This window comes from Saccopteryx bilineata, chromosome 1, assembly GCF_036850765.1.
Source record: "Saccopteryx bilineata isolate mSacBil1 chromosome 1, mSacBil1_pri_phased_curated, whole genome shotgun sequence".
In the NCBI taxonomy this organism is placed as follows: Eukaryota; Metazoa; Chordata; class Mammalia; order Chiroptera; family Emballonuridae; genus Saccopteryx; species Saccopteryx bilineata.
In genome coordinates, this window is record NC_089490.1 from 141,395,579 (window position 1) to 141,413,488 (window position 17,910).

At 50.4% G+C, this 17,910-nt stretch overlaps 2 protein-coding genes across 4 annotated transcripts; one reads left to right on the plus strand and one right to left on the minus strand.

Moving 5' to 3' along the window:
• Positions 1–1,210: 1,210 nt before the first annotated feature.
• TMEM221 (transmembrane protein 221) lies at positions 1,211–8,364 on the plus strand. 2 transcript variants are annotated; one of them, XM_066253290.1, is made up of 4 exons: positions 1,211–1,744; positions 2,932–3,017; positions 6,933–7,163; positions 7,805–8,364. In XM_066253290.1, exons 1-4 carry the CDS (start codon positions 1,425–1,427, stop codon positions 7,834–7,836), a joined length of 669 nt encoding a protein of 222 aa, XP_066109387.1. In that variant the 5' UTR covers positions 1,211–1,424; the 3' UTR covers positions 7,837–8,364. The 2 variants fall into 2 exon arrangements, with proteins under 2 accessions (XP_066109387.1, XP_066109386.1); XM_066253289.1 differs by having other exon boundaries at positions 6,933–8,364.
• Positions 8,365–12,867: 4,503 nt separating this feature from the next.
• MVB12A (multivesicular body subunit 12A) lies at positions 12,868–16,388 on the minus strand. Of its 2 annotated transcripts, none has more exons than XM_066270200.1 (9): positions 16,214–16,388; positions 16,025–16,123; positions 15,800–15,896; positions 14,766–14,892; positions 14,261–14,380; positions 14,082–14,185; positions 13,804–13,865; positions 13,416–13,472; positions 12,868–13,232 (listed from the first exon to the last, which is right to left on the minus strand). In XM_066270200.1, exons 1-9 carry the CDS (start codon positions 16,295–16,297, stop codon positions 13,170–13,172), a joined length of 813 nt encoding a protein of 270 aa, XP_066126297.1. In that variant the 5' UTR covers positions 16,298–16,388; the 3' UTR covers positions 12,868–13,169. The 2 variants fall into 2 exon arrangements, with proteins under 2 accessions (XP_066126297.1, XP_066126288.1); XM_066270191.1 differs by having other exon boundaries at positions 14,082–14,188.
• Between the last annotated feature and the right edge of the window lie 1,522 nt (positions 16,389–17,910).

Consider the following 17,910-nt stretch of genomic DNA (forward strand, 5'->3'; position numbering starts at 1 on the left):
CTGGCAACCTCAGCATTTCCAGGTCGACGCTTTATCCACTGCGCCACCACAGGTCAGGCCATTTATTTTAATTTTAAAGAGACAGAGCATGGCCTGTGGTGGCACAGTGGATAAAGCGTCGACCTGGAAATGCTGAGGTCGCCAATTGGAAACCCTGGGCTTGCCTGGTCGAGGCACATACAAGAAGCAATTATTGTACTATTAGTTGATGCTTCCCACTTCTCTCCATCCCCATCTAAAAAAATCAATAAATAAGGCCCTGGCTGGTTGGCTCAGTGGTAGAGCGTCGGCCTGGAGTGCAGGAGTCCCAGGTTCGACTCCCGGCCAGGGCACACAGGAGAAGCGCCCATCTGCTTCTCCACCCCTCCTCCCTCTCCTCTTCTTCCTCTCTGTCTCTCTCTTCCCCTCCAGCAGCAAAGGCTCCATTGGCCTGGGCGCTGAGGATGGCTCAATGGCCTCTGCCGCAGGCGCTAGAATGGCTCTGGTTGCAACGGAGAGACGCCCCAGATGGGAAGAGCACACCTGGTGGGTGTGTCGGGTGGATCCTGGTCGGAGCATGCTGGAGTCTCTCTGACTGCCTCCCTGTTTCCAACTTCAGAAAAATATAAAAAAAAAATCAATAAATAAAATTAAAAAAAATAATAAAGAGACAGAGAGAGGAAGGAAGGGAGGGAGGGGGAAGAGAGAGAGAGAGAGAGACATTCATTTGTTGTTCCACTTAGTTGTGCATTGCTGGTTGCTTCGCGAATGTGCCCCATCTACGGAGGGATCACGCAACCTTAGTGTTTCCAACTGAGCTGACCGGCCAGAGGCCTCCTTGGTTGATTCTTGCCTGTGCCCTGATCATGACCGGGGATAGAATTCATAACCTTGTCGATGCTCTAACCAATTAAACTAGCCCTCCAGAGCAAGGCGACCTTTTTGCAAAGCTTTGAGAAATGAGCAAAAGGGAAATTACAAAATCCAGAGGTAGAGGCCAAGTATGAAAATAAATTATTGAAAATGTTGTTGAAGTTTCTTTCTTTTTTAAAAAAACAACAATAAAACAGGTACTTAAGCCAGCGGTGGGGGTTACTTTGCTGAGTTTAGGGACCTGTAGGGATCCCTGAAAGGAGCCGCAGCGCCCTTACCCCCCTCCGGCCGCCCCGCCCCTCCTGGACTCCGCCCCGAGCCGGCCCCTCCCCTCCAGCGCCAGAGGCCGGAGCGGGAACCTGCAGGGTCCTCGGAAGGAGGAGAAAAGACTGTCCCGAGTTTTTGCAGAGCTTCCTCGTCTCTATTGCTGCCCGTACTCCGAGATCCCTGAAGTCTCCCAACTTTCAGACACCCCTGAGACGCCGCCCCCTTCGGGACTCCTGCCACCCCCAACTCCCCTGCCCCCCCAAATCTGACTCCTCGACCGCCCTCAGGCCCGCAGGACCCCCGCCATGACCCGCTCCTACGGCGCCCGGGTGCTGACCGCGATGATCCTGCTGGCCGTCCCGGCGGCCGTCTTGGCGGCTCTGGGCGCGCAGCTACTGTTCCAGCTGCAGGCGGGCCGCGCAGAGCTGCGGGGGCCGCGAGCTGACGGGCTGGGTCCGGAGCTAGGCGTGGGCCCGGGGCTGCCAGAGGACGCGGCGGGAGCGCTGGTGCCGCTGGCCGCCGCGCTCGCTGCGCTGGCCCTGGTGCTGGGTCTCACTTGCCTGCTGCTTGCCGCGCTCTGCGGCCACCTGGGCGCCGAGCTGGCCAGGGGGCCCGGCCCCAGCAGGTAGGAGGACTGGTCCCTCATTCCCGCCTGGGGCTAGGCGAGCCCAGGAGAGCCACTGCCCCTCTCTGGGCCTCAGGTTGGGGAGGGGGGGAGCTTCCTTCCCTTCCCCCATTCCTCCTCTGACTCCCCCTATCTATACAGCTCACAAAAATTAGAGGATATTTCAAAATGAATATGGAGCTATAAAATACCCTCTAATTTTTGTGAGCAGTGTATCCACCCTTCCCTCCTCCCTCCTTTCTTCCATCCCTGCTTCCATTTCTCCATTCTCTTTTAGTCGAAATTTTACAGCAGGTGCAACTACTGCTACGACCCCTCCACATACACACACACATCTGTTACATATATGGCAACTGAGGCTCAGAGAGGGCCTGGGATTCGCTAGCTCTAGTGTTGAAAGCACTAGTCATTTGGGGAACATCACACTCAAAGTGCAGGGAGGCCAGGGCGTAGGGCACATCTGCTGTACTGGTGGGAAGTGGATGATGATGGCAGTTCTCAGAGCCTCTATTTCCTTATTTCGTGGGACTGGAGGAGGGAGAGTGCAGAAATATGTAGCATGGTGTCAGGCTCAAAACTAAGGTCCTCAGTGTCAGCTCTTGGGAATCTGTTTCTATATATAATCCTTGAAGTTAACTTCAGTTTCTTCATCTCCCAAGTAAGCTTATGGTCTGTAAAATAATGGAAGTTGGATGTATAGAAAATGTCCATACAATGTTCGTGAGTGTTCAATGGTTGAATGGACTGATATATATGGATTGGTTATGGGAGAGGGGGATGGGTAATGGATGGAAGGATGATGGATGAGGGATGATGGATGAATGAACAGATGGATGGCTGGTTGAATAGATGGATGATGAATTGGAGGTAGATGATGGGTAGATGAGTGGGTTAGGGTTAGGGTTGGTGAGTGATGGATGGATGGGTGGATGATGAATGAATGGATTAATAGATGGATGGATTCATAGGGCATGTTTAAATGGATAAGGAGCTACATGGTTGAATAATCAATGAGGATGGATAGATGGATGGTAAATGGTGGTAAACATTTACCTGAAAGGATGGATCAATCGATCAATTCTCACATAGATCTTGTTTCCCCCAAAGCTGGGCCACTCCCTCCCTCCCATGCCTTCCCCAACCAACTCCACCTCCTGAGCCCTTTCTTTCTGCCCCCTACCTCCCAGGTCTGACTGGTTTTTCTACGACTGCCGCCTCCTCAGACATGTGGCCCTTGGCCTCTTCTGCTGTGGGGTCTCTGTCTACTTAGCAGGTGCGTGCTGGGGCATAGGACATGGGGTGTAGGGCCTTGGGTTAAGGTGGCCAAGGATAATGGTCCCATAACTGGGGTTAATTTTAAAGCCACCCTGCTTATGTTTGAATCTTGATTCTGACACTTCCTTGCTCTGGGGACTTGGGAAAATTCCTTCTGTGCTTCAGTTTTCTCATCAGTACAATGGGATGATAACAATTTGTTGCTTCATAGAATTGCTGAGAGGATTTTGAGTTAATCCCTTTAAAAGCCTGCAGATGGCATCTGACTCCAGCTTGGAGATGGGAATCATAGATGGTACTTGCCTTCACACTTCTAATTTATGTTTTTTTGTGTTTGGTTTGAATAAAATTTTCTATGTCCTTGGTGGTTCCAGGAGATAGCATTTCAGAGGTTTGCCTTAGCAAAAACTATTTTGATTGCAAATATCAGAACTTCCAGATCAAGAATGGCTTAAGGGGAAAAAATACACTTAATAAACCAGAAATACAATTATAAATCTCCAAACATGAAGCAGAGTAAAAATAATTTGCTGGGTGCCAAAGGACACATTGCTTTCTCTTTTCTTCCCTGACTTGTAATAACTTTTCTTAAATCAATGTTCTCTCACACACACTTGCTGATAAAGGCATCAAATTTTTAAAAAAGAAATTCCTGATATCCTATGTTTTGTTGTAAACTTGAAAAATGTGGACCCTGGCCAGTTAGCTCAGTGGTAGAGCATCAGCCTGGCATGTGGATGTCCTGGGTTTGATTCCCTGTCAGGGCACACAGGAGAAACAACCATCTGCTTTTCCTCCTCTCCCCCTTCCCTTCTTTCTCTTTCTTTCTCTCCTGCAGCCACGGCTCAATTGATTCAAGTGTGTTGGCCCCAGCACTGAGGATCTGCCTCACCAGCTAAAAGTAGTTTGGTTATGAGCTTGGACCTCAGATGGGCAGAGCATTGGCCCCAGGGTTGCCGGGTGGATCCCAGTTGAGATACATGCAGGAGTCAGTCTCTCTATCTCCTCTCCTCTCATTTAAATTAAAAAAAAATAATGTGATGGTCTGCAGACTCCATGTTGAGTCATGCATAGATCCCTGACAGCCTGATAAACAACCTATTTTACTGGAAGAAAAATATTCAGCTGAATGAAAAACTGGGATTTACGATCACTGTTTTGTTTTATTTCTTCTCTTAGTCCCACAGACTAAGAAAGAAATAGAAGTTTAGAAGGTATATTTAAAATACATATTTATGAGACATGAGCCTAAGGCTCATTGTGGAAATTTGTATATAAAGTGCAGGGGCCTTGTATAACTTTTGTTGACTTATTTAATAAAATGCTCCAGATGTAGGTTTGAGAGAGAGAGAGAGAGAATGGGGTGACTCATGTACCTGAAAGAATCAGAGGTTGTTGGTCTCACATGTGATGGAATCCAGGTGCTCAAATGACACCATCAGAAATGCCCCTTGCTTCACCTCTTTACCTGCTGTCCTCTGAGAAAGATGCCTGTATTAGTAAGTGCTTTCAACAAAATGCCTACAACCTCCAGTCTTTTCATGAGCCAACAAAAATGTTGGAGCCTTGGAGAATAAAGTATCCTTGTTCTAAAATATGAGAAAACTCACAAAGGGCAAAGAAAAGGTAATTATGTCAGTCTTGTTAAGCATTACATTAAGAATTTGTGCAGCTCCTATTTAGATTCTTTTTTTTTTTTTAATTTTAGTAAGAGGAGGGGAGGCAGAGACAGACTCCCGCATATGTTCTGACTGGGATCCACCCAGCAAGCCCATTAGGGGGCGATGCACTGACCATCTGGGAAATTGCTCCATTGCTCAGCAACCAAGCTCTTCTTAGTGCCTGAGGTGGAGGCCATGGAGCCATCTTCAGTGCCTGGGGCCAAATCGCTCCAATCGAGCCATAGATGCAGGAGGAGGAGGAGGAGGAGGGGAGAGAGAGAGAGAGAGAGAGAGAGAAGTGAGAGGGGGAGGTATGGAGAAGCAGATGGGTGCTTCTCCTGTATGACCTGACCAGGAATCAAACCCAAGACATCCACACGCCAGGCCCATGCTCTACCACTGAGCCAACTGGCAAGCGCCATAAATTCCTTTTCAAAAATGTTTAGAGTGGCCCTGGCCAGATAGCTCTGTTGGTTGGAGCATCCTCTCAACATGCAAAGATTGCTGGTTCGCTAGAAACAGATCAATGTTTCTCTCTCTCTCTAAAATCAATCAATAAATTTTTTAAAGATTTTGTCTATTGATCCTAAAGAGGGGGGGGGAGAGAGGTGTGGGGGAGGAGCAGGAAGCACCAACTCATAGTTGCTTCTCATATGTGCCTTGCCTAGGCAAGCCCAGGGCCTCGAACCTACGACCCCAGCATTCCAGGTCCATGCTCCGTCAACTTCGCCACCACAGGTCAGGCAGCAAATAAAATTTTTTTAAATGTCTAGAGCTCTGGCTGGCTTGCTCAATGGACGGAGCATTATCTGGGCATGCTGAGGTCATGGGTTCTATACCCAGTCAGGGCACATATGAGAAGTAATGAATGCACAACTAAATGAAACAACTAAAGTGGAACAATGAATTGATGCCTCCCCCCCCCTCTCTCTCTCCCTTTCCCCCTTTATCCCTTCCCCTCTTTCTATCAAATCAATAGGGGGAGATTTTTAAGCCTCTAAAAATGTTTAGAGTGGCATGCTCTTTCTCTCTTAAGCACACCTGTGCCTTTCCCTTTCTTCTCCAGGTGCATTCTCTCTGCCTTTCTTTTCCCTAAGCTCCAAGAGCCCTTCTTTTTGCCTCTATAACTTGTTTACTGAGCCCATGCAGCCTGGTTGGCTCACCTTTTTACCTCTGTGACTTTCTAAATAAACTTCCTCTCATAGTTTGAAAAAGAATATTTAGAACAAAAACGTCCTTGGCCTCACTTTAATATGTCAGACATGATGCAATGTGGCATCTTCAAAAGCAAGAACGCAGAGCCAGAGAAGGCATAAAAACACCCCATAAAATGGCAAGAAGTCCTCTGTTAGCCCTGGGCTTCTCTCTCTCTCTCTCTCTCTCTCTCTCTCTCTCTCTCTCTCTCTCGCTTTGGAGGATCAAACCCACAACCTTTATGCATCGGGACAATGCTCCAACCAACCAGGCTATCCCACTCAGCTCCTATCTTACAGTAAGAAAATTTCTGGGTCCTCATATCCCAAGCAAAAGTCTTAGGGCTGACTTTATTTGGCTAAGCTTGAGTCATGTGAAAGCCTTGCACCAATCATTATAACTAGGGAAGCAATGTTCTGATTGGTCAAGCCTAGTACCATATACATCACTGATGCTACAGCAATAAGTCAGAGCTCCTAAACCAGCTTCCAGGGTGGGGGTAGGGACTGAACTGGCAGTTTTCAATGGGGGCTGATTCTACACCCCAGGGGATATTTAGCAATATCTGGAGACATTTTTGGTTATCACAACAGGATGGGAAGAGGGTGCTATTGGTATCTAGTGGGTAGACACTGGTAAATGTTCTACAATGCATAGGATAGTCCCCACAGTAAAGAATGATGCCAACTGGATGCTGCACAGGGTGACAGAGAATCAGTACAGATCCTCAAGGTCAGTTAACCAACTGTCTTGTTCAGATCAGCAAACTGAAGCCAGAGAGGAGCTGTGATTCATTCAAGGCCAATCACAGAAATTCAGAAAAGCTGAGATCTCAGTTGTTTTAATTGTGGTAAAGTACACATAACAAAATTTATCCATTTATGGTAAAATTGACATCAATGATATATTTGTGGGTTGTGAGAAAATTAGATGAGTTAATCCATGTGCCTACCATGTTAGATGGTTTTGAATGACTGCTCCCTCTTTGTGAAGCACTCCCAGGCCTTGGGGAACAAATGTTTTTTGACTGAATAAGTGAGAAACATCTTCTTCCCCAGCACTGTCCATCTATGCCCTGCTGCTCTTTGAGATCGAGACGGGAGCAGCAGCTGCCTCCATCCTTGGCTTGGGTGCCCTGGCTCTGGTGGCCATGCTGACCCACACTCTGCTCCGAGCTGCCCGTGCCACCCGCCGTGGCCTCCATGAGCTATCACCACCACACTTTGAAGAGGACCCTGTCTGCTCCACTGAAGTCTCCAAGGCCAGCCCCGGGGCTCAGCCCCAGCAGGGTACCCACCACCAAACCCCCTACTCATTTTGCCCAGAACCTGGGGATCCTCTCAGACCCTCAGCCACTGCCTCAGCACCTGCAGCTGGGGCTGGGGCGGGCCAGAAGTGCAGCCTACCTGCATACTGCATGCACCAGACACTGTTGTCTGGTGGGGGACGGTGGGAAGGGGTTACCCATGAAATGCACAGCATGCTAGGCCACAAGCCAGGGGATACAGGGAAAGACTCCACGCTGGTGTGAGCTCATGAATCAGGGATAGAGAAGCAGAAAGAGCACTCTGTAGAGATATGTTTAGGATCAGCCACAGTTGTAGTACAACTTTCAGATCACAGCATCCCTGGCTTGTTTTCAAGATTATCTGATTGCACAATACAGCTGCCAGGGCTCCAGTCTTTACATCCTCATTCAGAGAGAAAAGCAGTGGCCAGGGCTGGCTCAACATCTTTTGGAAGTATTGCTGGAAGGCCTTGGGACCTTTCTGCTTGTACCTTACTGACCAGAACAGAGTCACATGGCCATAACTTGCTGCAGGAGAAATTGGGAAATGCAGCTATACAGACAAATGAGGTTCTATGATAGGCCAGAGGGGAGTGTGGAGCTTAGGCAGTGGTTCTCTAAATATCTCCGTCCATTTTACAGATGAGGAACCGAGGCCCAGAGAGGGGCAGTGACTCACCAGTACTGGAGTCCCTGGGCCAGTACTGAGCATCAGAGCCAGGATTCGAACCTGGTCCTGTAACCCCCATGCTGCTGACAGTGCAAGTGTCCGCGACTCCTTCCGGTCTGTGAGCATTTGAAAGCTTTGTGTGCAGAGCTCAGAGAAGCCCAGGGCCACAACACCCCTGAAGGGCTGCGCCCAGACTCCTGGCTGTGGGTCCATGGCTGAGGGCTTCACCAATCTGTGTCTCAGTTTTCTCATCTATAAAATGGGGACAGAATCAGCCCTTCTGCCTAGGCCTCCCATGAGACTACATGTAAGCCATTCCAGGGGCCTGTGTACAGTAGATTGTCAATGTGTGTCAGCCTGTGCTGCTGTCGGTTGGGGTACCTAGTAGCTGAAAAAGATGGGTTGATGGCCTGTTCCTGGGGCTCATGGAACTGACAGGGCTCAGAGTAGATAACTTGGAGCCCTGGGAGTCCCCAGAGGCCCACTCCCATCCTGCAGGACCCGCAAATAAACTCTGACCCTCACTGTTGCCGTGTTACTTGAGCCACACCTGAATATATTCTTTGTGGCCAAACCCAGGCTTGGGGTAAGGGGTGGGATGACAGGAATGAGGGTGAGGAGGGCAGAAGTGCAAGACCCATCTGGGAACCATCTCCCACAAATCTTTGTGCACATAAATTTCATTGGGGGTGGGGGTGGTCTGACTTTCCACCCCTACCAAATATACAGGTATCCCCAGAAGCCTTCCAGTCCGTCCCTTCCTGAGCCGCAGAGGGACTCCAGGGCCCAAGGATAGAGAAGGCTCAGCCACAGCAGAGAAAGCCCCCCGGGACTCCTCCCAAAGGGCAGAGAAGTGACAGCACCCAGCAGGGACGCTGGTCCCCAAGCCTGACCCTGGGTAGGGACCCAGTTGACAACAGACCTGGACCATCTCCCCCCTGGGTACCCATGAAGCTGCATAGACTTTCTCCTCACCAGTGGAGAGGGGTCAAGAGATAATGTATGTAAACATCCCTCATGGCACCTGACACATGGGTGCCCAGAGAGCATGGACTGTTGGCGAGCATGATGAATATCAACAAAGAGGATAAAATAAGAATAAATGTTGCATCGTTATCACATGCCTGGTACTGCAGGCACCAGCAAGGTGCTTTCCTCTCCTCAGTTTATCTTCAGGATAACTCCACTCTCAGATGGAGAAACTGAGACCCAAGAAGTGAAGCCACACAGCAGCAATGGCTGGAACCCCATCACATAGGGATCCAGGACAGAGCAGGTACCTGAGAAATACTGGAGACTCCATTTCTGAGAACTACCTGGAATGGAGCAGGCCTTGGGGACTCAGGCTGGAGGAGAAAGGAGAGAGAAGGAAGGACCCTGGCCAGCTGCTGGTGCAGAGGGCCTCACCTCCTGGACTGGTCAGGGGATCTAGAAGCTGAACCCCTCCGCCTCATCCCCAGGGCCAGGACTAGGGTGGGAGTACAAAATTTGAGGAGGTCTAAAAGAATTGGAAACAAGTGTTCAGACAAATCCTTGGACATGCACATTCAGTGTAGCACTAGTCACAATCACCAATAGTGTCCATAAACTGATGAGTTGGGTGAACAAAATGTGGTCCATCCACACGGTGGAATGTTACTCAGCCATAACAAGGACTGAAGTACTGACAGAGACTACAACACGGATGAACCTTGCTTGGAACTATCACAGTATGAAAGAAGCCAGACACAAAAGGTCACATTATTGTATGATTCCATTTATACAAAATGTCCAGAACAGGCAAATCCATTAAGACAGAAAGAAGATTGGTGGTTGCCAGGGTCTTGGAGAGGCAATAGGGAAATGACTGCTAATAGGGTCTCCTTTTGGGGTGATGAAATGTTCTGGAAGTACAGAGGTTAAGTCACTGTTCAGGGTCACCAGAAGTGGAGCTGGGACTGTGTCTCTCCAGAAATGTCCCTCTGGGTACCCAGGTTCCTGTGATGCCTGGCTCTCAGTGCCCAGGAGCAAGCAAAAGGTGGGAAAGGTGGCCCTGGCCGGTTGGCTCAGTGGTAGAGCGTCGGCCTGGTGTGCAGAAGTCGGGTTCGATTCCCGGCCAGGGCACACAGGAGAAGCACCCATCTGCTTCTCCACCCCTCCCCCTCTCCTTCCTCTCTGTCTCTTCCCCTCCCGCAGGGAGGCTCCATTGGAGCAAAGATGGCCCGGGCGCTGGGGATGGCTCCTTGGCCTCTGCCCCAGGCGCTAGAGTGGCTCTGGTCGCAACAGAGTGACGCCCCGGAGGGGCAGAGCATCGCCCCCTGGTGGGCAGAGCGTGGCCCCTGGTGGGCGTGCCGGGTGGATCCCGGTCAGGCGCATGCGGGAGTCTGTCTGTCTGTCTCTCCCCGTTTCCAGCTTCAGAAAAATACAAAAAAAAAAAAAAAGTGGGAAAGGTAAGGCTTTGTTCCCTCTGTAGCCCAAGATGTCAGCACAGTCTGGAACTGTTTGGATTGATGTGGCCCCGGACCCTCCTGGACGCTGTGGGGGTCCAGGCTTAGTGGAGCCCAGGGGGTTGGAATTTTTCAGGGTCATATGATGGCTGGTCCAGTTAGACCCAAGGCCAGCACAGGTCATCCAAGGGCCCCAATCACACACGGTTGCCCTGGAAAGTGATCCAGGACTGGTTTCGGGGTGGCCGAGAAAGTGACCAGAGAAAACAAACAGCCTTTGCTTTCCAGTCAGATTGAATTCCCAGGCTGGCGCCAGAGCAGCCTGTGCGGGACCTGGCAGGGGCTGGCAGAGCCCAGAGTGGGAGATGTGAGAGATATCTTTGAACCGGAGGCCTAGTTTTCTCAAGGTAACTGAGCATGTGGGGGAGGGGGTATTTTTTGTATGGTCTCCCCCTACCCTCTCCAGGACAGCTGTCTTCCCTATTAGACCCCCAGAGCAGGTCTTTGCCTCCTTGTTCAGATCACAGAGCAGGGGCTTGCCTCCCCGCTCAGACCCCAGAACAAAGCTTTGACTACCCTTCTCAGACCCCAGAACAGGGCTTTGACTACCCTCCTTGGGCCCCAGAGCAGAGTTTTGTCTCTCCCCTCTCACACAGCTGGGGCTTTCCTCTCCCCTTCACACCCCTGGAGTAGAACTTTGCCTCTCTTCTTAGACCCTTGTGCAGACCATTCACACCCCTCAGACTCCTGGGGCAGTGTTGTTAGACACAAGGGTCTAGTTAAGTGGTTTGTCCCTTTAGGCCCCATTCTGGCCAATGAGCTGTGAGCAGAAGCTGAACAAGGTACCTCTTCGCTAAGGCATTTAACTGACAGCGCAAGACCTTTCTGAGACCAGGCAAGATGGTGGCTGCCCCATCAGGTGGATTTCTGCATAACTGTGACCAACAGTCTGCTGCCTCACTGCCATGTTGTGTGAATGAGAAATAAATCTTAGCCTTTCTGAGCCAGAGATCTGGGGACAGTCCTGATGTCAGCAGAACCTGGGCCACCCTGAGCCTACAGGAATGTGCAGGAGAGCAGTAGAGAAGTACACAAGTGTGCACTCTCCCTGCGAAGGAGCACCCTTCTGCATTTCCCTTCCCCTGCTTCTTCCCCCCAGGTGCATTACCTTGGCCTTCCTCTCTTCTAAGCTACCAGGGCCCTCCTCTGGTTCTGGAACTCATTTCCTAAGTCTGTGCAGTCCAGCTGGCTCACTTCTGCTACATCTGTAACCCTCTAAATAATCACTATTATTTTATTTTTTTCTGTTCTGCATTTTTAAAAGATTTTATTCATTTTAGAGAAAAGAGAAGAGGAGGAAGAGCAGGAAGCATCAACTCCATATGTGCCTTGACCAGGGAAACCAGGGTTTTTTGAACCTGTGACCTCAGAGTTCCAGGTAGATGCTTTATCCACTGCGCCACTGGTCAGGCAATAGTCGCTATTATTTGAAAAAAAAGAGAAGCACACACACGTGACAGAAAGACAGCGAACTGGGGGCAGTTAATTTCACAAATACAGTTGACCCTTCTTATTTGCAGATCCTGTCCTTGCAAATTCTCTTACTAGCTAAAATTTATTTGTAACCCCTAAATCAAAATATACCTGGTGCTTTCCTGGTCATGAGAGGACCAGCACAGAGCTGGGAAAAATTTGAGTCCCGAGAGATGCATGTTCCCAGCTGAGGTGGAACAAGGTGACACTCTGCCTTCTTGTTCCCCTGACAGACTGTAAACAAGTCTTTTCTGCAGTCTAGTTTCCACATTATTGTTTTTCTTTGGCATTTCGCTGTTTAAAAAGACCCCCAAGCAGAGCGCTGAATTGCTGTCTAGTGTCCCTAAGCTCCAGAAGGATGCCACATACCTTCCAGAAAAATACTTGTTAGACAAGTTTTGTTCAGGTGTGAGTTACACTGCTGTTGGCAGTGAATTCAATGTTAATAAATCAGCAGTATATATATATATATATATATATATGACAAGGTGTCTTGAAACACACACAAAACAAGGCATATATATATATATATATATATATATACCATTACCAAACACTTGAGAAAAATGTGACCAGAGACTTGTAGAAACCCAACCATTTTCACAAGAATCCAGTTTTCCCTAATTCAATTTTTACTGTAACTTTATAAAACAGAACTACTGTGAATAATTTGTATCCATTGCAGGGGAGGAAAAAAGATGCACTGAACAGCTTTCTGGTTGACAGCAGGCTCTGGGTTCTAATCCCAGCTGTGACCTTAGCTGTCCCCTGCCTCAGTTTCCCAATCTGTAAAATAGTGACAGAACAGGGGCTTCCCACTGGGCTGTGGGAGGATTAAGTGAGATACTTTGTCTCAGGTGTTGGAATGTGGTAGCTGTTACTATTATTACTGTTATGTGCAAGGATAGAGCAGGACCGGGTGTTCTTTGTGATGTAGAATTCTGGCTCAGGCCTCAGTTTCCCATTCTGTGGAATGGGAGTAACAGCAGTGCCACCTCCTCTCCGGGATTTCAACCACTTACTGCCCCAGCTTGCACAAGGTGAAGACCTCGAGGACCAGGATTAGGACTCCAAACAACAGACAACACAATGTTTATTGCCAAGAGGACAGCCATGTGGCCTCTGGTCACCAGAGTTTTGACACAAATGACTTAAAGGCACTGGTTTCCATCTAGCTACCACCCCTGCCTTACAGGGTATGGGTGGGAGACCCCATCACCAAGCAGCCAGGTCCACCCCCTCCAGGGTGGCAGCTCCTCCTGCGGCTGAGGGTCCGGAATGCCCTGCCCTGCAAAGGTCTCCAACATGGGCTAGGGTGGGGCAGCTGCCAGTACTTGACATGTGGGGCAGGGGCCTCTTCCCTGGAATGGACAAGGGGCTACGACACACTGGGGGGCAGGCGCGCAGCTGCTGTTTTCTCCACCACGAAGCCGTAGTTGTACTAGGGGTGGGAGAGTGCAGTGTGAGGGAGGGGCTTATGGGGGTGCTGTGAGGAATTGGGGGACACTTAGGGACTAAGTGATCTCCAGTCCTAGAGAGGTAGGGTGAGGCTGGGGGAGACTGAGGTGGCCTGGTTGGGGGGGTTCCCAGCACCCCCACCCATCCTGCCCACTCCAGTGACTACCTCCTCCTCAATGTCCGCCAGCGACTTGATGGTCAGATCAGCAAAGGCAGAGAAGGCCTGGAGGGCAGAGGCCGGTCAGTTTTGGGCTCAGACCCCTGCCTGGGCCCCCATCCCCTTATCTTCAAGGAAGGTCCCCCTCAAAATCATCCTGACCATACCCTCCCTCTTCCTGCCACAGCCTCTAGCCACCGGCATCCACCTGCTGCTCCTGACTCCCCCACTCCAGAGAGAAGCCCTCCAGCTCCTGCCCCTTGGTCTCCAGCCTTCCCCAACCTAGGAACGTGGGCCTCAGTGCTGCAGGGCTGGGTGCACGGATGACAGTCCCTGTGTGTCCGTGCTAGAAAGGCAATAAGCAGAGCAACCCAAGATTCCCTGGGCACCCACTCACCAGAGGGCCGCAGCTCTTTCCCTCGAATCGGGGGTGCAGCGTAAAGGGAACCCCATCCATGGCTGAGGAAAGCATGGGGTGGGAGTTAAGGAGCTGAGGAATAGGGGTCATGGGGACTGGCTGCTGCCCAACCCACCCAACAAGTTCCCTTCCCTCTGCTCAGTCTGATGGGGTGGAACCAGGCCTGTTCCAACCTTGGCCCCGCCCCTTCCTGACTGTATAAATCTTTGGCCAGTCGCGCCCTACCCCCATGCCTTAATTTCCCACTCTGCACTCACCTGAGATGCCGTAAAGGTTGGAGGCTTCATAGATGGAGTCACTCCTCCGCAGGGTGGAGGTCCGCAAACCCAATCTCGACAATGTTCCCCCAGGGAAGCCGCCCCTGCTAGTGGCGATGGGACAACCCAGGTCAGGCCCGCCCCTGTTAACTACCACCTCCCCGCGTTCCAGGACTCACCTGGGCTGGCCAGGTGGGTCCAAGGAGAGGCTCTTCATGTCCTGGCTGAGAGCTCGGAGCTTGGGAACAGGCCGAGGGACCTTTGCCTTCTTGCACCAGATGGCAAAGCCACCCATGTCCCTAGATGGGGAAGGAAGAGGGGCGGGGGTTCTGACCCAAGGTGCAGCCAGGGCTGAGAACAGCTGCCAGGAGAAGAAGGGAAGAACCCAGACCTCTGGGTGACCTCTGCCTTTTGGGGAATTTTCCTTTCAGAATCTCAGCCAACATCTTAAATAACTGCTGGGTCCCATCACTGTACTATGTACTTCAAACAAACCAATTCATTTATTCCTCACAATGACCCTATAAGACTAGTACAACTGTTCCATTTTTAACATGTGGAAATGGGGCACAAAGAGGGCATGGGACAGGAGACCTCAGGGGAGTCCCTGAAGGCCAGAAGCATTCATATCATATAGGAGTTAGAGAGCAAGGAAAGAGGCCAGAGACCGGAGGAAAGCCCTACCCTACTCGAAGGTATCCAGGCACCGTCTTGGTCTTCCCGCTCAGCCGGATGTCAAACACAGCTGTGTCTGTGGCCCCCAGGGGCACCAACTTCAAACACATGCGTTTCTTCTTTGACACAGAAGCCTCTGGCAGTGTGTGGGGGGGAGGGGAGTGAGAAGAGGAAAAGCAAGGAAGGAACCCAAAGATGGCTCCAAGATGACAGTCGTGGGCTGTTTACAGCAGTCACCTGCATGAATGATATAGCCATAGGAGGGAACTCCATGCTGCCTTTAGGAGCCTTGAGGCAGGCGCATCTTTGGTGACATGAAGGAGCATTCATGGGGTGACCATGTGCACCACAGTGACGATAGGTAGCTGTGAAATTAGAGCTGAGTGCCCATGAGCCAAATCCCAACCAACGTCTGTTTTTGTAGGTCTCATTTTAAATGGTTGTGGAGGCGGGGAGGGGTGAGGAATATGCAACAGACACCACCTGCAAAGCCTAAAATATTTACTATCTGGTCCTTTACAGAAAAAGTTTGCTAACTTCGGTATTAGTAGATATAGGCTGAAATCTAATATAAATGACAAGATACGGTGAGAGGCAGGGAGCCAGGTTAGAAAGCAGGGCAGTCAGAGCTGGAAAGGCAGCCCCAAGGATATGGGGACCAGATGAGGAGGAGTGGGTAGGAACCTGAAGAGTGGGGAAAGGGTCTCCAGGCAGAGGATCTGGAGTGTGCAAAAGCATGGAAATGAAAGAAAAAAAAAGAGAGAGAGAACTGCGCGTGGTTAAGCTTGGCTACGGTGTAAGATGTAGCAGTAACTATTGTAATAAAACCGGTCTCTGTTGTTACTCTAGGACAGAGGCTGTGCCAATTGCACATTTTTACGCAGGGCGGGGCCCGTCACCCCGCCCTAACAAGGGCTCCGAGTCTTCAGCCAACCCAGTCAGCAACCAATGCATCGAAGGGGTGGCCCGAGACTCAGAAATCGCGCGCCCATCATCCCTCGATCCCTCTTTCTAGTCCACCCGGCAGGGACGTGGAGCCTCACTGGAGTCCAAGGGGTCGCAGACCGGGGAGAAGCCGGGCGGGAGGGGGTTCTTGTCCACCAAGACTTGGATATCGGCCACCACGTACTCCTGCGGATTCTGGGGATTGGGTGGGGAGAATACAGCGAGTCACCTAGCAGCGAAGACTGTGCACCTGGCGTAAGGCCGCGCGAATGGACGGGGGTAGTGGGCAGACCCTGGGGTTCCCGGAGGTGGGCTCCCCTTACCTCCAGGCTGCCCAAGGTACTGAGGCACAGGAAGTAGCCAGATTTCTGAGCGAAGCTCTTGCCGAAGCTGGCAGGCGTCCCTTCCACGGTGCAGGAGATCTACGGCGGGACATGGGTCACTGCCAGGTTCCTGCCCTGCTGCAGCTGCCAGTGCCCTCGGTTCAACCCCTGCCCCCCGACGCCGCTCACCGCACTGAATCCCCGCGGCGGGGGCGCCGAGGCTGACGACCAGGCCAGGCCAGCCAGTGGCGCTGCGTCAGGCCCGGGATCCATTCTCCAAGCCAAGCTCCGAAGGCGGTAAACCGCCCCGGACTTCCGAGCCGCGGCCCGACGGCTGAGTTTGAGGAGTCTGGACTACAACTCCCAGATGGTCTTGCGAGGGTGAGGCTTATGAAGCGCCGTTTGCGCGTGCCTGGAAAGCCGCCGGCCAATCGCATGGGGACGCGGAGCCACCGCCCCCCCATGCGTGGACCGGGGGCACCCGAGAGCAGAGACGTTTGGGGGAAAATGTATCCCCGCCTTCTCACGCCCAGCAACTTCCTCTGGAAATGTTCCGGCTCAGCGCCAGAGAACTTCCTCTGTACAAGCCAGAACTACATTCCCCAGGAGTCTATACGTTATCGCATCTTCAGAGGAAGTTCTGGGTTTCCCGGGGAATTTAAAGGAGAAATATGGAAAACCCAAAATTCTAGTTCTGGTCAGTCATATTAAAGGAAACTTTCGTGGGCTATGCACCGATTAGTTTAAATAACGAAAAATACGGACTACAATAAGCCATGAAAACTTGGTGTAATTTGAGGACTTGTTCATAGATACAGTTTTTTTTTAATGCGATATGAAAGAATTCAATAAGGAAACATGCTTTTACACCCCCTCAGGGGGTAAATATAGAAAGTTAGGGAGCATAATATAATCTACTCTTCTATACTTTCCAATTTTTTAAAAGTATTATCTGTTGGTCCGCTGTTGTTTTGTTTTCTAATTTTATTTATTTATTTTACAGAGACAGAGAGAAAGAGAGTCAGAGAGGGATAGACAGGGACAGACAGGAATGGAGAGAGATGAGAAGCATCAATCATCAGTCTTTCGTTGCGACACCTTAGTTGTTCATTGACTACTTTCTCATATGTGCCTTGACCATGGGGCCACAGCAGACCGAGCAACCCCTTGCTCAAGCCAGCGACCCTGGGCTCAAGCTGGTAAGCATTTTTTTTTTTTTTTTTTTTTTTTTTTTTTGCTCAAACCAGATGAGCCCGCACCCAAGCCGGAGACCTCGGGGTCTCGAACCTGGGTCCTCTGCATCCCAGTCCGATGCTCTATCCACTGTGCCACCGCCTGGTCAGGCCACTGTTGTCTTTTGTACGGCCTATGAGCTAAGAATGTTTTTATATTTGTAAATAATTGGGGCAGAAAATAAAAACAAAGAACATTGGCCCTGGCTGAGTATCTCAGTTGGTTAGAGCGTCATCAGCATAAACCAAGGTTGCAGTTTAATCCTGGGTCAGGATGCACACAAGAATCAACCAATGAATGCATGACTAAGTGGAACAACAAATAGATATTTCTCTTTCTCTCTCCCTGCCTCTATCTCTAAAAAAAAAATCAATAAATAAAAAAATATTTTTTTGAGAGAGAGGCAGGGAGAGAGAAAGACAGGAACATTGAGCTGCTCCTGTATGTGCCCTAACTGGGGAATCGAGCTGGCAACCTCCTTGCTCTGGGAGGATGCTCCAAACAATCGAGCTATCTGGCCAGGGCTTAATTAATTTTTATTGATTTTTAGAGAGAGAGGAAGGGAGAGAGAGGGGAGGGAGAAGAGAAGCATTCCTTTGTTGTTTCATTCAGTCATGCATTCCTTGTTTGCTTCCCATGTGTGCCCTAACTGG